The sequence below is a fragment of the Salvelinus alpinus genome, chromosome 3 (genome assembly GCF_045679555.1).
Source record: "Salvelinus alpinus chromosome 3, SLU_Salpinus.1, whole genome shotgun sequence".
NCBI lineage: Eukaryota > Metazoa > Chordata > Actinopteri > Salmoniformes > Salmonidae > Salvelinus > Salvelinus alpinus.
Window position 1 is genome coordinate 73,952,481 of NC_092088.1, and position 21,321 is coordinate 73,973,801.

Consider the following 21,321-nt stretch of genomic DNA (forward strand, 5'->3'; position numbering starts at 1 on the left):
CTCTTTGCTTCTTGGAAGTAGGCGTGAACCTATTCTAGTAAGTAAGTAAATACATTGTGAAAATGTTTAAAAAATATATATTATTAGCTAGCTGGCTGGCTACAGCAGGCCACTGTGTGCAGGCTAATGAGCTGGTTGTTAGCTAGCAAGCCAACTTTACATACTATAGCTAAGTGAAATATCATAATTTAGTGCTGTCCCCGACTAAAAAAAACTTGGTGGACCAAGAGTTGTCTGTTCTTCGTATTTTTCCATATATAGACTCATCCTATGATTGAATAAAATCAGCTATATGTAGACTACTGAGCTCGTCTGATGCTTTAAGCACTGCGATTTAAAAATGAAGACACAAATTACTAAAGAGGGAGCCAGAGATCAATATAGCCTAACCCGAATAAAAAAATACTGTTCCCGACCCTCCTCCTCCCGCTCCTCGCTGCTGCTGGCCTTAGCAGATTCTGCCATTATGCATCTGAAGTTGCCGGTAATAGGCTACACCAGCGGTCGGCAACCTTTTCCATTCGGAGTGCCAAGTTATCGTACCATTTCTATTGATCTGTGTGCCCTGCTGATTGATTATTGAAAGGGAGAGAACTTGAAAGATTTTTTAAATAGGATACATTGAGGAACTATTGTCATTCTCAATGGATGTAAAAACAGGCTTTGTTTACTTGCTGTTTGAGGCAAAGAAAACATTACTTTGAGAAGCTCTATAGTGATGGTGAGTTAAGACAATAAGAAATAGTATCAGATCCCCAAATAGGCACATTTCAAAGCCTACATTTGCGCACAGGCCAGGTAATCTAGGCCTAATTCTATGCGTAATCAGGTGCTTGTCCTTACTCAAGATTGACAGAAGAGCTCCAAACAAAAGACAATTAATAAATTGACAACTTATAAATGGAATGAAATAAACCAAAACTTTTCTCACAAGTGTAGCCTAGGTTGTGTGCTCTGCAAACAACGTGTCCACTCCTACAATGACAACGGTAAGACTGTAATAATAATATATTGAATGCATTAACAGAAATGACCATAACCAAACAAGAATTGTAGATTACAAATTATGGTAATTAATGGTAAATGTACTACTGGTGATACTGATGTGCAATCCCCGCGGCCTCCACAGGCGTGAATCAAACAGGTGCCATACAATATGTTTATATATATTTACCACTGCTTGACTAAAAAAACATAGTTCGACCAACAGCCTATCGACCAAACAATCAACCAGTCCCTATGGCGTCAGCCCTAATTGATGTAGGCCTATTTAACATTGTAAATTAAAAACTCATGCTCCAAATGTACTAGTTGGACAGGGCAGGTTGTGGGATGACATGAAAATATTCCTCAGTTTTAGTCCCTAGAGAGGAAAACTAAGAAGACAGACAGAGCGGTAATAGTCAGGCTGTCTAATTGTAATAAAATGAAGCCTGTTTCTTTGATGTCTGTCCTCAGATATGGATAGCTGTCAAAGCCTGTCTGGCGATGAAGAGGTCCCAGTAAATGTCCCAAGAGACTGCTTGCACATCCTTTTATGCCATGGTTTGTATGTGTACTTATGTTAGCAAATGTTGTATACAACAATACAGTTGAAAGTCACACACAATGTAATGTAGGCTACAAATGTATTACACTGTAGCAGGCCAATCCTTCTCCTGGAAGTATGCTGTGTGTGTAGGCTTCTGTTCTAGCCCAGCACTAACACACCTGATTTAACTTATCAAATCTAATGAGTTGATAATAATGTGTATTATTGCTGGGCTGGAATAGAAGTCTGCTCACCCAGTAGATCAGGGAGTGGAGCAAGGTTGGCCACATCTGATATGGACTTATTTTTTCACCCAAAATTATGCTTTAGTAATAAAGCCTACCTACTAATATGTCTAACATTTACAAACAAATTTGATTATTTGTACATTTTGAAATTATATTTTGATTAATTCAATGGTAATTCATTGACGTGAAGTGTCAATGTTCATTCATGTGTCAATGTTCGTTTCTCTTTGCTTATTTGAGCTGTTCTTGCCATAATATGGACTTGGTCTTTTACCAAATAGGGCTATCTTCTGTACACCACCCCTACCTTGTCACAACACAACTGATTGGCTCAAATGCATTAAGAAGGAAAGAAATTCCACAAATTAACTTTTAACAAGGCACATCTGTTAATTGAAATACATTCCAGGTGGCTACCTCATGAACCTGGTTGAGAGAATGCCAAGAGTGTGCAAAGCTATCATCAAGGCAAATGGTGGCTACCTTGAAGAATCTAAAATATATTTTGATTTGTTTTTTGGTTACTACATGATTCCATATATGTTATTTCATAGTTTTGATGTCTTCACTATTATTCTACAATGTAGAAAATAGTAAAAACAAAGAAACCCTTGAATAAGTAGGTGTGTCCAAACTCTTGACTGGTACTGTATATATTTAACAAACAAAAGAATACAGTATGACCCACACACCAAATACAGGATATGCCCCACCACATTTGATATGATGCATTGGTGGAGGATGCCCTGGCGTTCTGCAACGTTCACCACGTTGTCCTGAATGCCTAGACATGACAATTTAAGCCTCTCAAGGGAACAAGCCCAATGGGGTCCCATGCTATGGGGTCCCGGAGAGGAGGGACAACAGGAGGCTGAACAATTGTCGTCTCGGCTAGTTATTGGGCGATCAGGAGCAGCCAGTGGCCCTTAAAACTGACCCTGTCTAGCGTAGCTGTGATCAGGGGAAATGGTGGGAACTGTGTTGTTGCCGGCCAATCGTGAGCGAGGGCTTCCAAACCCAAAGGGCCTGGAGGGTTCGACATCGAGAACCAGCTAAGACAATGAGTGTTCTCCTGAGATGCAAACAGGTTGCGCTCTCCTGAACCGTTCCCACAGCTGTAACACCACCTGAGGGTGTAGACTCCAGTCCACCTCCGGCGGGCCATTTCTCGAAAGCATGTCCGCTGCCTGGTTCAAGATGTGCGCTGCCAGCAGTGACGAGCCCACAGCGAGAGCTCCCGAGACATTTTGTGGAGGTGCTGTCATCTCAGTACCCCCTGGTGATTGATATACGCCACTACCATGGTGTTGTCTGATCTGACCAGGACATGCTTCCCCTCCAAGTAGGGCAGGAACTGTTGGAAGTGCATCGCGAACTGCCCTGAGCTCCAGCACATTGATTGGCTTGCCACTCCATGGGGGCTCCAGCGTCCGCTCACTGCCATGCCTCTGAACACTGCCCCCCAACGCCAGCGAGGTATCGGTGCACACTAGCTCCCTGCAGTGGACTCTGTTCATTATCACTCCCTCCAACAGGGAGGAGTGTGAGTGCCATTTCAACAGAGTCCTCACATACGCATTTGTCACCGATAGCGGACGATGTCTACGTCGTCTCCAATAGAAACTCTTGTTTATTGTTTTGCGTTTGGACTAATGATCATGGTCTGTTAATAGCTATGTTGTATTAAAATACCCTTTTGTTTGACAATCATTTATAACGGTAGCGTGGCCGAGTGGTCTAAGGCGCTGGATTTAGGCTCCAGTCATTTCGATGGCGTGGGTTCGAATCCCACCGCTGCCAGAATATTTTAATGTTGTTTTTTCTTTCTCAACCAACCAGGTCGAACAATGTTATATGCTTTTGGTAATCCAGGTAAACTACAAAATATGTGACAAGTGTCTGGACTGTTGCATAGACTGGTGATAGTAGTACATGACGCACCCATTTCGTGGTAGAACGGCCATGACAAAGACCTGTAGTGACATCTTGTGGCGTTTCATAGTCATTACATTTCAATGAGAGCACTCGAGGGCAGCTGCTTGTTGACAATCCCATAATTTATTAGTTTCTTAGTTAGAAAGACTTACCTCTAACAAATACGTCTGTATAAGAAACATATTCCCAAAATAAAGTATAGTACCTGTATTTAAATTCATGAAAAGCTGTTATGATTAATATACATATTATTCATAAAATAATCCAAATGAAAATCAACTCTTCGCAAAGTGCTTCAAGTGAATCCCTCTAAATGAGAGATCAATGATCAGGGGCCCAACCAGCAGCTCGTCATGTTGGGGTTAAATCTATGCGAGGCTTCATTGGGCCCTGAGCCTCTGCTGAGAGTGTTGCCTGGCCACAAACTGCAGCTTTTGGATGGCCAGCTGAGTGTCCTCCAGTGAGATGCCCAGATGCCAGACGGCCCTGACCGAGCCTCCAATGTGGGGGAACATGAGTACCCGTACCCCCTGCCCCATAGCGGCCTGCTCGCCTTCCCCCACCCTAGCCATCAGGGCACAGAACTCTGTTGGGGTCAACGAGGCGTCCCGCAGACGAAACCGCAGGATGTTGGTTTCCACAGCAGCCATGTCGACCTCGTAGAGAGGCGGGTCGCACTCCAACAGAGCTACACACACACACACACACACACACACACACAGGTTGTGACAGAGTGGTCAAGAATATATGATGAAATAGAAACGTCCACGTGTGTGTCTTGCAGGTGTACATTTGTGTGTTTGTGTGCCCACCCTGTGCGAAGGTCCTGGCATGACGGTGGTCTTCCTCCAGCCTGTTGATCATGTCCCCCAATGCCAGCTTGCCAGCGGCTGCCAGAATTCCCACCTGGCGCAGCCCTCCGCCCAGGGCTTTACGACAACGCACCGCCCTGGAAATGAAGTCCTGAGGGCCAGCCAGCATGGTGCCCACTGGAGCACCCAGACCCTGCAACACACAGGATCATACGCAGGAGCATACGCAGGATCACACAGCAGGTAACACATAGCAGGTAACACACAGCAGGTAACACACAGTGTCTATCTCACAAATACATAATTCCAGCTGATGGTGTGTGTGTGTGTATGTATATGTGTTCTGACCTTGGACAGGCAGACGCTGACGGTGTGTGTGTTTTGTAGGATTGTAGATGGGGCGACTTTCTGGGCAATGGCTGCATTCATCATTCTTGCTCCGTCCATGTGTACAGCCAGACAATATCTGTCTGCTAACGCCTTTACCTGAGGGAGAGACACACAACAAAGCAGAGTTACAACACCATACCTTTCTGCAAGACTCTCGAGCACTCACCTGAGGGATACACAACACACACACACACACACACACACACACACACACACACACACACACACACACACACACACACACACACACACACACACACACACACACACACAGACCTTCTGCAGGAAGGGTAGGGGCAGCACGCGGCCTCCCTGTATGTTGTGTGTGTTCTCCACACACACCAGGCGTGAGCGGGGGTAGTGGGCGTCGGGGTAACCATGGCGAATCTTGGACTCCAGCTGATCCAGGTCAAAGGTCCCGTCAGGTAGATTGGTCACCGTGGTGGAGTGGACACCAGCCAGCTGACACACACATTACAATCACGTGTTTTAGTGTGCACTTTAAGTTTGTGTGTCCAGTGGCTGTGTGAGTAATCTGTGTGTGTTCACTGTACCTGAGCACTCCCTCCCTGCTCGTAGATGTGGAGGTGTGACAGATCTCCAACAATCATCTCGTCTCCTCTCTCCCTGCAGTGCACCATTACTGGACAACACATAAACACACCCAAAAAATATTACACAATTACTACTATGTTGATCCACCTTCTGCACAGCCATGTAGAAAGATCAGCTGTAAACCCATTGCAGATCCAGTCTCCTCTCACCAACACAACTGAACACACACACACACACACACACACACACACACACACACACACACACACACACACACACACACACACACACACACACACACACACACACTTCTCTCACCTGCTATGAGGTTTGCCATGGTTCCAGATGGGACATAGAGAGCTGCCTCCATCCCAAACACCTCTGCAGCCATCTTCTGGAGCTCTGTACATGCCCACCCAAATTTGCCAAATTAAATCAGGTTCATAAAAATGGAAAGGATGCATCATAAAATGATACAAACAGGTCCAAGTCAGTGCAACCAGATCACAGTACCACACGAATGAATTATGCAGTGTGTGCACCCCATGCACTTCACTACAAAATGCTTATTACACTGTTTTACATATTTTTATTGATCGGCCAGAACTTTGATCGGTGAAAGATCAGTATAAAATAATCAGGTCATAATGATGAGCACCTTCTTACAAATCAGTTAAGCAACTCCATATGCTTGCCAAAACTCATACATCATCTAATTTCTCTGACCATTTACTGTTGGATCCTCCCCGAATACATCGTCCCCAACCTCGGCCTCTGCCATGGCCTGACGCATGGCCGCTCCAGGCTTGGTCACGGTGTCGCTACGGAGGTCCACTGTCCGGGCAGAGGATGCCCCGGACAGGGAAGGGTCCACTGGTTGAGCGGTCTCGTAGTAGAGTCGAGAGGGTCCTCGTCCAAGCCCCACGGGGCACACATGGCGATGTTTTGGTGAGATGACACCCCGGTTTACACACTGCAACAATGCACGGGCCGGAATCGTTAACGTTTTTAAAAACATGTTTGCTGTCGTTTTGAGCACCGCAGAAAACCAGTTCACTCATCCATTTTTAGCTGTGAACTTTGGATCGTTGTATTCGACAATCATTGATTAGAACTGCCTTTCGCTGTCAGGCCAGAGTAATGGAAAAAGATCAGAAATGTACCAGAAGGTAGCGCCACAGAACATGTATTTTATTCCACCAGCCCACAACACAGAAAGAGTTCATTGCCATGATCTAACCCTGAGTTTAATGTCTATGAATTCAACTTCTCTTCATGCAAAAACAATGCCACAAAGCAAATACATGTATGCCATACATTAATCTATATTATTCCCCAAGCAGTTAACATCTCATCCAGTCGTGTGGTACTTCAAGTTGTTGCTTACTATAAGGAATTACGGATGTGCATTTCTAGCTGAGAGGAGGGTTTTCCGGTCAAAGTTTCCTTTGTGAGTCGAAGTGGTGCACCACTAAAGCCAAAGCCGTTTAACCTCGTTAACAACATTAATAACTAAAATGATAAGTAGCTAACGAGAACACGTATTAATTTAAATAATAAAGTCACGACACAGAGAAAGATACCTTGCAATTTGGTTGAAAGCTACAGGCTCCACCGCGTGACTAGACTGACAGGTAGCTGCTAGCATCAGATGCTAAGCTAACTATTTATTGTAGCTAACTGTCTGGAGCGGGGGAGGTGGACTTGTCTAGCTATCTTTACTGTCGATATATTCGCATAAAACCATTTTCTGTTTGCTGCTGTGGAAGTATTGGATTTCGTTATTCAATAGTTCTGCGTTGGACCATTCAGGTAAGCTCCCACTGCGTAACTAGCTAGTTTGCTGGATAGCTAACGTTAGCTATTGTATTGTTGTCTAAGGGTATTGTGTAACATTAGCTACGTTATTTGCTAGCTAGCTGCCACATGAGCCGATGACAGCTGTCGTGACATCAGTGGTTAGCGCAATAGTTAACTGTGGATTTGTTATCTAATCATACACATTGCCCTTGATACCGACGTTTTAACTAAGTTATCAGGCCATCATGTTGCACCATACATCTACATACACACATACATAGATAGCTGACCAGGTCCGTGTAATAATAGTTTGTATTCATGTCATGAATGATGATCTGCATCAAGATGGGGATGGAACAAATTATTGATGAAGAGTAGGCCTAACTGTAGCAATGTGCTTGGACTAAAGACACTCTCTTTCCCTTCCTCTCCTTCAGCACTCATCCCAACTGTGTGCTGAAATGGAAAAACCCTCCCATTTGTTTTCAAGTATTTAGAGGAACAGGTAAGCTCACATTTCCTGTTTAACATCCAGTCCCATCACTAATTTCCTGTTGTCAGAACAGAGCTTAGCTAGATTTCTATTTACCTTCCATTGATGAATGTAACTTATAGATATAGCTATAATACATCATCACTGTGCATTTCTCCTGAGACAAGCTGGTGACAGATGAAGGTTGCTAATAGTCAGTGTTCCTATTCATTAGTAGCTGTTTTGCACTTCTAAGATGCAAAACCCACATTCCAGCCAGGTGGGAGGCATGCCTGCTGTGTTACTTGTGAACGTGATGAGCACAGATCTGCACATAGTATTGTAGGCGTGCAGTTGGAGGAATGCCAGAGAACTGTCCCTTCCCAATGCCATTATGTTAGCACAATGGACTACATGTTTCAACAATAACCCTCATACAGGAGAGGTGCTGGCAATGCCAAAACAACCATCAGCGATCCAGATCATTTATCTTTTTGTGATAATGTATAATATACGAAAACCTGATATTGATGTTTGGGTGTTATATAAGATATCTTTGTTGCTGTGAGAACTTGTGTGCTCAAGGATTGTGATAAACTACATGGTGACATCGCGTTCACCTCCAAAACTTGACTATGTTCTGATAATACATTGTTATTGTGACATTACGCCACCTATTGAATTGATTGTGATGTGTTCTATTGTGACTCTACCATATCTTGCATTGCAACATTATTCAAGTTCTACTGCTGCACTATGACCTCATCCACACTCAAGAATGTTGAGTTCTTGACTTGCATTGTGATGCATTGCATTGTGACATTTATTGTGTTTTGCTGCATAATGACATCATCCACCAAATGTTTAGTTCTTAGTTTACATTGTGAAGTATTTCTTTGTGACACACCATCTTAGCCTATTTGAGTTCTACTCAGTGGTGTAAATTACTTAAGTAAAAATACTTTAAAGTACTACTTAAGTATATTTTTGGGTATCTGCACTTAACTTTACTATTTATATTTTGCACTACTTTTACTTCACTACATTCCTATAGAAAATATAGTACTTTTTTCTCCATACATTATCCCTGACACCCAAAAGTACTTGTTACATTTTGAATGCTTAGCAGGACAGGAAAATTGTGAAATTCACGCACTTATCAAGAAAATACATGGTCATCCCTACTGCCTATGGTCTGGCGGACTCAATAAACACAAATGCATATTTTGTAAATAATGTTGGAGTGTTCCCCTGGCTATTAGCACCATTTTCATATTTTTAAAATGTACGGTCTGCTTTGCTTAATATAAGGGATTTTTTATTTATTTATACATTTACTTCTACTTTTGATACTTAAGTATATTTAAAGCCAAATATTTTTTGACTTTTACTCAAGTAGTATTTTACTGGGTGACTAATTTACTTGAATGACTTTCTATTAAGGTATCTATACTTTTACTCAAGTATGACAATTGGGTACTTTTTCCTCCACTGGTTCTACTTCTGCATAGGGCTGGGAATTGCCAGGGACCTCACGAAACAATATTATCATGATACTTAGGTGCTGCTGTGATATGTATTGCAATTCTCACTTTTCTATATGCATTGAGATTCAATACTGTGATTCTATTGCAGTTCTATGGTCCAAACATATCGCTCACCATATGTCTACTGCAGAGGGACGAGAGAGCCATGAGAAAACAAGTTTTGATCAGTCATGGAAATAAAAGTGCTGAAAAAATTGTGGCTCCCTATTAAATTTTTTGATGCAGAACAAGCTATGAAGGAAAAATACTGGAGTTTCAGTGCAGGTACAGCCAACTAGCGCAAAGATGATATTGTCAAAACTATACGATATATCGGCAAAAAATAATATAGTTAAAAATACTTCCAGTTCGCTGCAGCTAGCGACTGGAACAAGCTGCAAAAACCACTCAAACTGGACAGTTTTATCTCCATCTCTTCATTCAATGACTCAATCATGGACACTCTTAATGACAGTTGTGGCTGCTTTGCGTGATGTATTGTTGTCTCTACCTTCTTGCCTTTGTGCTGTTGTCTGTGCCCAATAATGTTTGTACCATGTTGTACTGCTGCCATGTTGTTGTCATGTGGTGTTGATACCATGCTGTGTTGTCCTGTTGCTGCCATGCGATGTTGTTGTTTTAGGTCTCTCTTTATGTAGTGTTGTGGTGTGTCTCTCTTGTCGTGATGGGTTTTGTACTATATTTTTATTGTTAATCCCAGCGCCCGTGACCGCAGGAGGCCTTTTGCCTTTTTTACTACTGCATTGTGACATCACCCCATGCTTCGAAAACATGGCCTACAATATGAGTCTTTCAATGGACTGTCTTTCTCTCCCACATATCACTAAAGGGTTAAATGTAATTCTCTCTAAGTTGACCTGTTTCACAGATTTATTTGAAGCTGTTTCTGCTAGTCCAAGATCTCGTTCATGATAGCCTCAATTAGATCAGTGAGGGAACCACGGGGTGAGGTGGTCGCTGATGAGATGAGGTCATTGGTGGGGGGTCTACAGTTATGCAATAGGACATTGGATGATTCGATCAGACTCAATGTGCTGTAATAAACCATAATAAAGGTCAATTACGTTTTGTTGTGGTAAATTGGGTGGAAATGCCTCATGATGTGAGGTCTGAAGGATGAAACAGAGTGTTTCACCGTTTCACCGTGGAAACCCTGTTGAGATTGACCAGAAGAGGTTTTTCGGTTGGGGTGTGTCGTCTGACTGGAGACGACTTCCTCAGGCTGCTGGAACACTCAGAAGACAGAAATCCTCTCTGGCCATATGAGTTTTGTGTTTTTTTTTCCTGAGCCAGTGCCAGGAAACTGCTCCAAATCAAATTGTATTGGTCACATACACATTTTTAGCAAATGCTATTGCGGGTGTAGCGAAATGCGTGCTTCTACATCTGCATTGCTTGCTGTTTGGGGTTTTAGGCTGGGTTTCTATATAGCATTTTGTAACATCGGCTGATGTAAAAAGAGCTTTATAAATACATTTGATTGATTCCCAGTTCAAACAGTGCAGTAGTGTATAACAATTCACACATCTAAAAGTAAAATAATGTTATTAAGAAATATCTAAATATTAGGACGAGCAATGTCGGAGTGCCATTGACTAAAATACAGTATACAGTCGTGGCAAAAAGTTTTGAGAATGACACAAATATTAATTTTCACAAAGTCTGCAGCCTCGGTTTGTATGATGGCAATTTGCATATACTCCAGAATGTTATGAAGAGTGATCAGATGAATTGCAATTAATTGCAAAGTCCCTCTTTGCCATGCAAATGAACTGAATCCCCCCCCCAAAATTTCCAATGCATTTCAGCCCTGCCACAAAAGGACCAGCTCACATCATGTCAGTGATTCTCTCGTTAACACAGGTGTGAGTGTTGACGAGGACAAGGCTGGAGATCACTCTGTCATGCTGATTGAGTTCGAATAACAGACCGGAAGCTTCAAAAGGAGGGTGGTGCTTAGAATCATTGTTCTTTCTCTGTCAACCATGGTTACCTGCAAGGAAACACGTGCAGTCATCATTGCTTTGCACAAAAAGGGCTTCACAGGCAAGGCACCTAAATCAACCATTTATCGGATCATCAAGAACTTCAAGGAGAGCGGTTCAATTGTTGTGAAGAAAGTTTCAGGGCGCCCAAAAAAGTCCAGCAAGCGCCAGGACCGTCTCCTAAAGTTGATTCAGCTGCGGGGTCGGGGCACCACCAGTACAGAGCTTGCTCAGGAATGGCAGCAGGCAGGTGTGAGTGCATCTGGGACAGACTGATATTCTGCAAAAGGTACAGGGATTGGACTGCTGAGGACTGGGGTAAAGTCATTTTCTCTGATGAATCCCCTTTCCGATTGTTTGGGGCATCCGGAAAAAGCTTGTCCTGAGAAGACAAGGTGAGCGCTACCATCAGTCCTATGTCATGCCAACAGTAAAGCATCCTGAGACCATTCATGTGTGGGGTTGCTTCTCAGCCAAGGGAGTGGGCTCACTCACAATTTTGCCTAAGAACACAGCCATGAATAAAGAATGGTACCAACACATCCTCCGAGAGCAACTTCTCCCAACCATCCAGGAACAGTTTGGTGACAAACAATGCCTTTTCCAGCATGATGGAGCACCTTGCCATAAGGCAAAAGTGATAACTAAGTGGCTCGGGGAACAAAACATCGATATTTAGGGTCCATGGCCAGGAAACTCCCCAGACCTTAATCCCATTGAGAACTTGTGGTCAATCCTCAAGAAGCGGGTGGACAAACAAAAACCCACAAATTCTGACCAACTCAAAGCATTGATTGTGTAAGAATGGGCTGCCATCAGGCAGGATGTGGCCCAGAAGTTAATTGACAGCATGCCAGGGCGGATTGCAGAGGTCTTGAAAAAGAAGGGTCAACACTGCAAATATTGACTCTTTGCATCAACTTCATGTAATTGTCAATAAAAGCCTTTGACACATATGAAATGCTTGTAATTATACTTCTGTATTACATAGTAACATCTGACAAAAATATCTAAAGACACTGAGGTAGCAAACTTTGTGAAAATGAATATTTTGTCATTCTCAACCTTTGGCCACGAATGTATACGGTTGAAGTCGGAAGTTTACATACAGCTTAGCCAAAGACATTTAAACTCAGCTTTTCACAATTCCTGACATTTAATCCTAGTAAAAATTCCCAGTCTTAGGTCAGTTAGGATCACCACTTGATATTGAGAATGTGAAATGTCAGAATAATAGTAGAGAGTGATTTATTTCAGCTTTTATTTCTTTCATCACATTCCCAGTGGGTCAGAAGTTTACATACACTCAGTATTTGGTAGCATTGCCTTTAAATTGTTTAACTTGGGTCAAACGTTTCAGGTAGCCTTCCACAAGCTTCTCACAATAAGTTGGGTGAATTTTGGCCCATTCCTCCAGACAGAGCTGTTGTAACTGAGTCAGGTTTGTAGGTCTCCTTGCTCGCACACATTTTTTTCAGTTCTGCCCACAAATGTCTATAGGATTGAGGTCAGGGCTTTGTGATGGCCACTCCAATACCTTGACTTTGTTGTCCTTAAGCCATTTTGCCACAACTTTGGAAGTATTCTTGGGGTCATTGTCCATTTGGAAGACCCATTTGAGACCAAGCTTTAACTTCCTGACTGATGTCTTGAGATGTTGCTTAAAGATATCCACATGATATTCCCTCTTCATGATGCCATCTATTTTGTGAAGTGCACCAGTCCCTACTGCAGCAGAGCACCCGCGCAACATGATGCTGCCACCCCCGTGCTTCACGGTTGGGATGGTGTTCTTCGGCTTGCAAGCCTCCCCTTTTTTCCTCCAAACATAACGATGGTCATTATGGCCAAACAGTTCTATTTTTGTTTCATCAGACCAGAGGACATTTCTCCAAAAAGTACAATCTTTGTCCCCATGTGTAGTTACAAACCGTAGTCTGGCTTTTTTATGGCAGGTTTTGGAGCAGTGACTTCTTCCTTGCTGCGTGGCCTTTCAGGTTATGTTTATATAGGACTTGTTTTACTGTGGATATAGATACTTTTGTACCTGTTTCCTCCAGCATCTTCACTAGGTACTTTGCTGTTGTTCTGGGATTGATTTGCACTATGCACCAAAGTACGTTAATCTCTAGGAGACGGAACGCGTCTCCTTCCTAAGAGGTATGACGGCTGCATAGTCCCATGGTGTTTATACTTGCGTACTATTGTTTGTACAGATGAACGTGGTACTTTCAGGCATTTGGAAATTGCTCCCAAGGATGAACCAGACTTGTGGTCTACAATTCTTTTTCTGGGGTCTTGGCTGATTTCTTTATATTTTCCCATGATGTCAAGCAAAGAGGCACTGAGTTTGAAGTTAGGCCTTGAAATACATCCACAGGTACACCTCCAATTGACTCAAATTTAACATTAACATTTAACATTTTAACATTTACATTTAGCAGACGCTCTTATCCAGAGCGACTTACATTTTTAAACTTTATTTAACTAGGCAAGTCAGTTAAGAACAAACTCTTATTTTCAATGACGGCCTAGGAACAGTGGGTTAACTGCCTTGTTCAGGGGCAGAACGACAGATTTGTACCTTGTCAGCTCGGGGATTTGAACTTGCAACCTTTCGGTTACTAGCCCAACGCTCTAACCACTAGGCTACCCTGCCGCCCCTGCCGCCCCACAAATGATGTCAATTAGCCTATCAGAAGCTTTTAAAGCCATGACATCCTTTTCTGGAATTGTCTAAGCTGTTTAAAGGCACAGCCAACTTATTGTATGTAAACTTCTGACACACTGGAATTGTGATACAGTGAAATAATCTGTAAACAATTGTTTGAAAAATTTCTTGTGTCATGCACAAAGTAGATGTCCTAACCGACTTCCCAAAACTATAGTTTGTTAACAAGAAATTTGTGAAGTGGTTGAAAAACAAGTTTTATTGACTCCAACCTAAGTGTATGTAAACTTCTGATTTGAACTGTACATATGAAATGAGTAAAACAGTATGTAAAGTGTTCTGGACTAATGATGTAAGAAATAACACACAAAAAAACGAAATACTGCAAGGTTGCTAAGGAGCTAGAAGTAGAGCTGCAATGTCTGTCGGCTCAATCTCTCCAGAGAGTGCTGTATGCTGCCCCACCCAGACAGACATGGGGAGAGGGGCATTGAGGGAGACTGAGACAGATAGTAGGTTGAGCCTTGGTAGAGCAAGACAACCCCCCCCCCCCCCCCCCAAAAAAAAACATATCAGCAATAACCTGAGGTTAACACAGAGATGGAGAGAGTGAACATGAGTGAGTAAGTGTGTGAGAATGAGGGAGGGAGGGAGAGATCCTCAGACAACACAACCTCATTGACATGCCAGGCCTGCTTTGTTCTAGTAGCATTCCTTTGCTGCAGTCCATGGGTAGAAAACACACTCATGAAAACAAACAGAATCGACCCTGCAGTGTTATCATTTTGTCTTTTGTCGTGAGCAAAAGCTCATGACAAATATATATATATATATATATATATATATATATATATATATATATGGATTCCTTGTGTCTTATTGTTAGGAAGAATTATAGTCCAAATCAGATGTTCTGTACTATAGGATTATATAATATATTAAATACATAATCTTATCTGTTTCTAACTACAACTATTTTGTCAAAAGCTGAGATGGGGGGTGTACATCCTCTCTTGTGCTTTTTGAGGTCCAACGACCCTAAAGGGCAGGTATTCCCAAACTACGTGCAATGCCGTCGGGGATACGCCAAATAAAAATGTGATTCACCTTGACATTTTCTAACAGTCCATTAATATTTTCGTTCGGGGCTATACATTTGGGTAAGGTTTTTTTCTTGCCTGAGTAGCTTCGTTTCACTGCCAAAATAAAACCATCCAGTGTTGCGCGAAATAACAACACAATGTCAAATACAGGTAGCCTAGTCTAATAATTAACATCCGATCACATTAACCGTTACTCTCTCGCGGGAATTCCACTAATGGTCCGTATGTAGCCAAACGTAGCTGCTGCTCTTTCCGTTTGCTCGAAAATCACTAAATGTTTTAAAACAGTAAGGCCCGCGTCCGTAGAGACACATACCAGCTCTACTGGTAGTACTGTTTCTACCAGCAGTACTACACCTGCACCTGTCGACGACACAAGTTGTTCTGCTTCCACGAGCACATCCAATGCTAGCATCAGTATTTCTACATTTGTTGTTAGCCCAGCTAGTATGGACACTGACAGTTGTGAATCTGATGCAGCCGAAGAGCTCCTGCCCACTTACCCGGGAAAGCGCCGAACAACAGACATGGACGTTGGACCATCGAAGAGGCGCAAATATGATGAGAACTACATTGATTTGTGGTTCACTTACATTGGGAGTAGTGCCTTTCCTCAACCATAGTACTTTAACACATATAAACACACTATCTCACAACTCGATGAAACCTTCACTCTTGCGCAGACATTTAGAAACAAAACATGCCAATTTGAAAAATAAGCCACGGGATATTTTTTAGCGAGAATTAAGACGACTTTCGAGTAGTAAGACATGTATATAAGCAACGGATACCATTAATAAGAATGGGCTAGAAGCGTCTTACATGGTGAGCTACCGAGTGGCTAGGATAGGCAAGCCCCATACTAATGTGCAGGACTTAATTCTTCCTGCTGCCGCAGATATGGCTGGGACAATGCTGGGGAAAAATGCCCAAAAAACTATACAGACAATTTCTTCATCAAACACACTGTTTCACAACGCATCAGTGACATGGCAGGAGATGTTTTGAAACAATTACTGCTTTGCATACATGCCAGTGAATTCTATGCGTTACAGCTGGATGAGTCAACAGACGTGGCGGGCCTAGCACCTGTCTGTTATGTTTATGGGGGGTCAATTAATGAAGACATCCTCTTCTGCAAACCACTGGAAACCAGGACAACAGGAGAGGATATTTTTAAAGTACTGGACAGCTTTGCGACATCAAATGAACTTGTGGTTAAGATGTGTTGGTATCTGTACTGATGACGCAAAAGCCATGACAGCGCATGCAAGCAGTTGCTCCCGACACCACTTGGGTACACTGCAGCATCCACCGAGAGGCTTTTGCTGCCAAGGGAATGCCTGACAGCTTGAAAGACGTTTTGGACAGTACAGTGAAAATGGTTAACTTTGTTAACTTAACTCTTGTCAGGGGGCGCTGTTTCCACTTTGGGAAAAATTGTGCCCAAATTAAACTGCCTCGTACTCTATTCTAGATCGTACAATATGCATATTATTATTACTATTGGATAGAAAACACTCTCTAGTTTCTAAAACCGTTTGAATTATATCTGTGAGTAAAACAGAACTCATTTGGCAGCAAACTTCCTGACCAGGAAGTGGAAAGTCTGAAAACGATGCTCTGTTCTAGGGCAAGAATTGAGTACGAGGCCGTTTGAAATGGGCACCTTTTATCAGAGCTACTCAATACTGCCCCTGCAGCCCAAACAGGTTAATGGGACTTTTGGAGTTTTCTGTTCTCTGCGTCGAGAGAAATTGGGAACGTCATCAACATTGGCTAGCCTTGTGGAGCGAATTCGACAGGAGAGAAGGACATTCTAAAACCAAACAACGATTTATTCTTGACCAAGGACTCCTTGTACAAGATTCTGATGGAAGCTCAGCAAAAGTAAGAACAATTTATGATGTTATTTCGTATTTCTGTGGAAAATGTTGAGTCCTATTCTCTGCCGTTTTGGCGGGCGCTGTCTCGCTATAACGTAAGCTGTTTGTTATGGTAAAGTTATTTGTAAAAATCTAACACGGCGGTTGCATTAAGAACCAGTGTATCTTTCATTTGCTGTCCAACATGTATTTTTTAGTAAAGTTTATGATGAGTTCTTTGGTCAGATTAGGTGAGTGTCCAAACTAGCTCCGGACATTCTGGTGAATCGATGCTACATATTCACAATGTATAACCACGGTTTGCAGCTCTAAATATGCACATTTTTGAACAGAACATAAGTGTATTGTATAACCTGATGTTATAAGACTGTCATCTGATGAAGTTGGTCAAGGTTAGTGATTAATTGTATATCTTTTGCTGGTTTTTGCGATCGCTACCTTTTGCTGCTAATAAATGCATTTGTGTGTTTGGCTATTGTGGTAAGCTAATATAATGCTATATTGTGTTTTCGCTGTAAAACACTTAAAAAATCTGAAATATTGGCTGGATTCACAAGATGTTTATCTTTCATTTGCTGTACACCATGTATTTTTCATAAATGTTTTATGATGAGTATTTAGGTATTTCACGTTGCTCTCTGTAATTGTTCTAGCTGCTTTGGTGATATTTTTGATGGTAGCTGCAATGTAAAACTATGATTTATACCTCAAATATGCACATTTTCAAACAAAACATACATTTATTGTATAACATGTTATAAGACTGTCATCTGATGAAGTTGTTTCTTGGTTAGTGACTAATTATATCTCTATTTGGTCGGTTTTGTGATAGCTACCTATGCGGTAGAAAAATGGTGAAAATATGCGGTTGAGTCTTTTGCTATTGTGGTTAGCTAATAGAAATACATATTGTGTTTTCGCTGTAAAACATAAAAAAAATTGGAAATGATGGCTGGATTCACAAGATATTTATCTTTCATTTGCTCTATTGGACTTGTGATTTCATGAAAATTATATTATATGATATCCCTGTCGCGTTAGGCTAGGCTATGCTAGTCAGCTTTTTTGATGAGGAGGATCCTGGATCCGGGAGAGAGAAGGGGTAGAGGTTAAAGCAAGGCCCCTGAACTCTCGTGTATTTTCTGTACTATACAATGATATGGGCAGCGACCATGTAACGCTTTTACAACATACAGAAGTGCGCTGGTTATCAAGGGGCAAAGTATTTACACGTTTTTTTTATTTTTATTGAGAGACGAGCTTAAAAACGTCTTATGGCTGCAATCCCGGTAACGGGATCGATATGACAACAGCCAGTGAAAGTGCAGGGCGCCAAATTCAAACAACAGAAATCTCATAATTAAAATTCCTCAAACATACATATGTCTTATATCATTTTAAAGGTGATCTTGTTGTTAATCCCACCAAAGTGTCCGATTTCAAATATGCTTTTCAGCGAAAGCACTACAAACGATTATGTTAGGTCACCACCAAACCACAATAAGCACAGCCATTTTTCTAGCGAAGGATAGCAGTCACAAAAAGCAGAAATAGATATCAAATTAATCACTAAACTTTGATGATCTTCATCAGATGACACTCATAGGACTTCATGTTACACAATAAATGCATGTTTTGTTTGATAAAGTTCATATTTATATTAAAAAATCTGTTTACATTGGCGCGTTACGTTCACTAGTTCCAAAAACATCAAGTGATTTTGCATAGCCACATCGTTTCAACAGAAATACTCATCATAAATGTAGATGATAATACAAGTTATACACATGGAATTATAGATATACCTCTCCTTAATGCAACTGCTGTGTCAGATTTCAAAAAAACTTTACGGAAAAAGCTAACCATGCCATAATCTGAGACGGCGCTCAGAACAATAGCCAAATTAGCCGCCATGTTGGGGTCAACAGAAACCAGAAAATACATGATAAATGTTTCATTACCTTTGATGAACTTCATCAGAATGCAGTCCTAGGAATCCCAGGTCCATAATAAATGCTTGATTTGTTCGATAATGTCCGTTATTTATGTCCAATTAGCTACTTTGGTTAGCGCGTTTGGTAAACAATTCCAAAGTCAAAAAGCGCGTCCACTATAACGTGACGAAATGTCCAAAAGTTCTGTAACAGTCAGTAGAAACATGTCAAACGATGTATTGAATCAATCTTAAGAATGTTGTTAACTTCTACTTGGTACTCATCCCGGATCCGGGAGCACCCCCATCAGTAAAAAAGCTGACTAGCATAGCCTAGCATAGCGCCACAAGTAAATACTAGCATCTAAATATCATGAAATCACAAGTCCAAGACACCAGATGAAAGATACACATCTTGTGAATCCAGCCATCATTTCTGATTTTTAAAATGTTTTACAGGGAAGACACTATGTATTTCTATTAGCTAACCACGATAGCAAAAGACTCAACTTTTTTTTCTCCACCATTTTCTTACTGCATAGGTAGCTATCACAACTTCGACCAAATAAAGATATAAATAGTCACTAACCAAGAAACAACTTCATCAGATGACAGTCTGATAACATATTTATTGTATAGCATATGTTTTGTTTGGAAAATGTGCATATTTCAGGTATAAATCATAGTTTGACATTGCAGCCACCATCACAAAATCTCACCAAAGCGGCTAGAATAACTACAGAGACCAACGTGAATTACCTAAATACCCATCATAAAACATTTATGAAAAATACACAGCGTACAGCAAATGAAAGACGAACATCTTGTGAATCCAGCCAATATTTCAGATTCTTTAAGTGTTTTACAGCGAAAACACAATATAGCATTGTATTAGCTTACTACAATAGCCAACCACACCGCAGCATTGATTCATGCACGTTAGCGATTGCGAATAAACCAGCAAAAGATATTAATTTTTTCACTAACCTTCTCAAAACTTCATCAGATGACAGTCCTATAACATCATATTATACAATACATATATTGTTTGTTCGAAAATGTGCATATTTAGCGGCACAAATCGTGGTTATACAATGAGAATAGTGGCCAAAATGCAAACAAAATGTCGGGAGACATCTTGGGAGAGGCACCTAATCTAATCAATAACTAATCATAAACTTGACAAACAAATACAGGTTGGACAGCAAATGAAAGATACATTAGTTCTTAATGCAACCGCTGAGTTAGATTTTTTTAAATTAACGTTACTACGACATACAGCGTGCGGTAAAGCGAGACCGCACCGAAAATAATGGCGGAATAATAATTTCACTTTTTTGACAAATTACGAATTAACATCATAAATAGTTCTTACTTTTTTGATGAGCTTCCATCAGAATCTTGGGCAAGTCGTCCTTTGTCCAGAATCATCGTTGCTCGGTTGTAGATTGCCATCTTCAACTTAGGAATTAGCAGCAAACATTAGCCATGTGGCGAAGACGTGTCCAACTCACTATAACGCAGCACAAATGAAATACCGAAAATCGCAATATACTGACATAAACTGATATAACTCGGTTTAAAATAACGACATTATGATGTCTTTAACACCTATATCGAATAAAATCAGAGCCGGATATATCTAAGGCCTATAACGAGAGCTTTCAGAATGCCATCGTGAGGTCCTCCTTTGCGCCATGACGAATGTCGAAAAGAGGGCACCCCAGGTTCCATGAGTATTTATATGGCCTCAGAACTGCCTAGCAACACCATTCCAATTCTCACTGCTTGCTGACATCTAGGGGAAGGCGCATGCAGTGCATGTCGCCCCATAGAATACATGATAATTTATAAACTGACCCTGGAACAGAGACCTCGATTTGAGATTTTTCAGTTCCTGACAGGAAGTGTGCTGCAGAATGAGTTCTGTTTCACTCAGAGAAATAATTCAAACGGTTTTAGAAACTAGAGTGTTTTCTATCCAATAGTAATAATAATATGCATATTGTACGAGCAAGAATTGAGTACGAGGCAGTTTAATTTGGGAACTAATTTTTACAAAGTCGAAATGGCGCCCCCATATTGACAAAAGGTTAACATACATCTTGAATAACGTTCCAACCGGAGAATTACATTGACTTCAGTTGAGCGATGGAACGGAGCTGCCTCTCACATGAACGCGCGTGTTCAATGCGTGGTCACCTCATGGCAGTGATTACTCATTCCTGTCTGCTTCGGCCCCCCACCACAGCAGAGTCATTAGACAAAGTTCTATTGACTGTTGACATCATCTAGTGGAAGCCGTAGGAAGTGAAAACTCATCCATATCTCGCTGTAATTTCAATGAGAGTGTTAGTAAAACGTTTACTGGAGACAGGAGATCAAGTAGAGACATAGGACGAGGTGGATAATTACAGTGGGGAGAACAAGTATTTGATACACTGACAATTTTG

The 21,321-nt window shown here is 41.5% G+C and overlaps 2 protein-coding genes and 1 non-coding gene across 11 annotated transcripts in view; 2 read left to right on the forward strand and 1 right to left on the reverse strand.

The window, feature by feature from the left end:
• The first annotated feature begins 3,497 nt into the window (after positions 1–3,497).
• Positions 3,498–3,579, forward strand: trnal-uag (transfer RNA leucine (anticodon UAG)). Its single transcript has one exon. It is a non-coding gene; the product is annotated as a tRNA-Leu (tRNA).
• A 239-nt stretch (positions 3,580–3,818) lies between these two features.
• Positions 3,819–6,711, reverse strand: tha1 (threonine aldolase 1). The gene is made up of 7 exons (XM_071393993.1): positions 6,198–6,711; positions 5,790–5,873; positions 5,471–5,559; positions 5,193–5,378; positions 4,875–5,012; positions 4,527–4,719; positions 3,819–4,402 (listed from the first exon to the last, which is right to left on the reverse strand). The coding sequence occupies exons 1-7, from the start codon at positions 6,487–6,489 to the stop codon at positions 4,095–4,097; spliced, it is 1,290 nt and encodes a 429-aa protein (XP_071250094.1). The 5' UTR covers positions 6,490–6,711; the 3' UTR covers positions 3,819–4,094.
• A 203-nt stretch (positions 6,712–6,914) lies between these two features.
• Positions 6,915–21,321, forward strand: part of LOC139571274 (myocardin-related transcription factor A-like) — a 91,456-nt gene continuing 77,049 nt past the window's right edge. For 2 of the 9 annotated variants that reach the window (XR_011674264.1, XM_071393988.1), the window contains exons 1-2: positions 6,915–7,283; positions 7,709–7,776. The gene's annotated coding sequence lies outside the window, so the exon portion shown is untranslated. Of the gene's footprint in view, positions 7,284–7,708; positions 7,777–21,321 lie in introns of those variants that run through there. The other 7 variants (XR_011674265.1, XM_071393984.1, XM_071393983.1 and 4 more) reach the window with 5 other exon arrangements.

Excerpts from the sequence above, each read along its gene's own strand:
- tha1 (XM_071393993.1), bottom strand. The coding sequence starts at position 6,489 with ATGTTTTTAAAAACGTTAACGATTCCGGCCCGTGCATTGTTGCAGTGT. Across the intron at positions 5,874-6,197 it reads GGAGGATCCAACAGTAAATG|AGCTCCAGAAGATGGCTGCA; the intron begins GTCAGAGAAATT and ends GGGCATGTACAG. Across the intron at positions 4,720-4,874 it reads TCAGCGTCTGCCTGTCCAAG|GGTCTGGGTGCTCCAGTGGG; the intron begins GTCAGAACACAT and ends TGTGTGTTGCAG.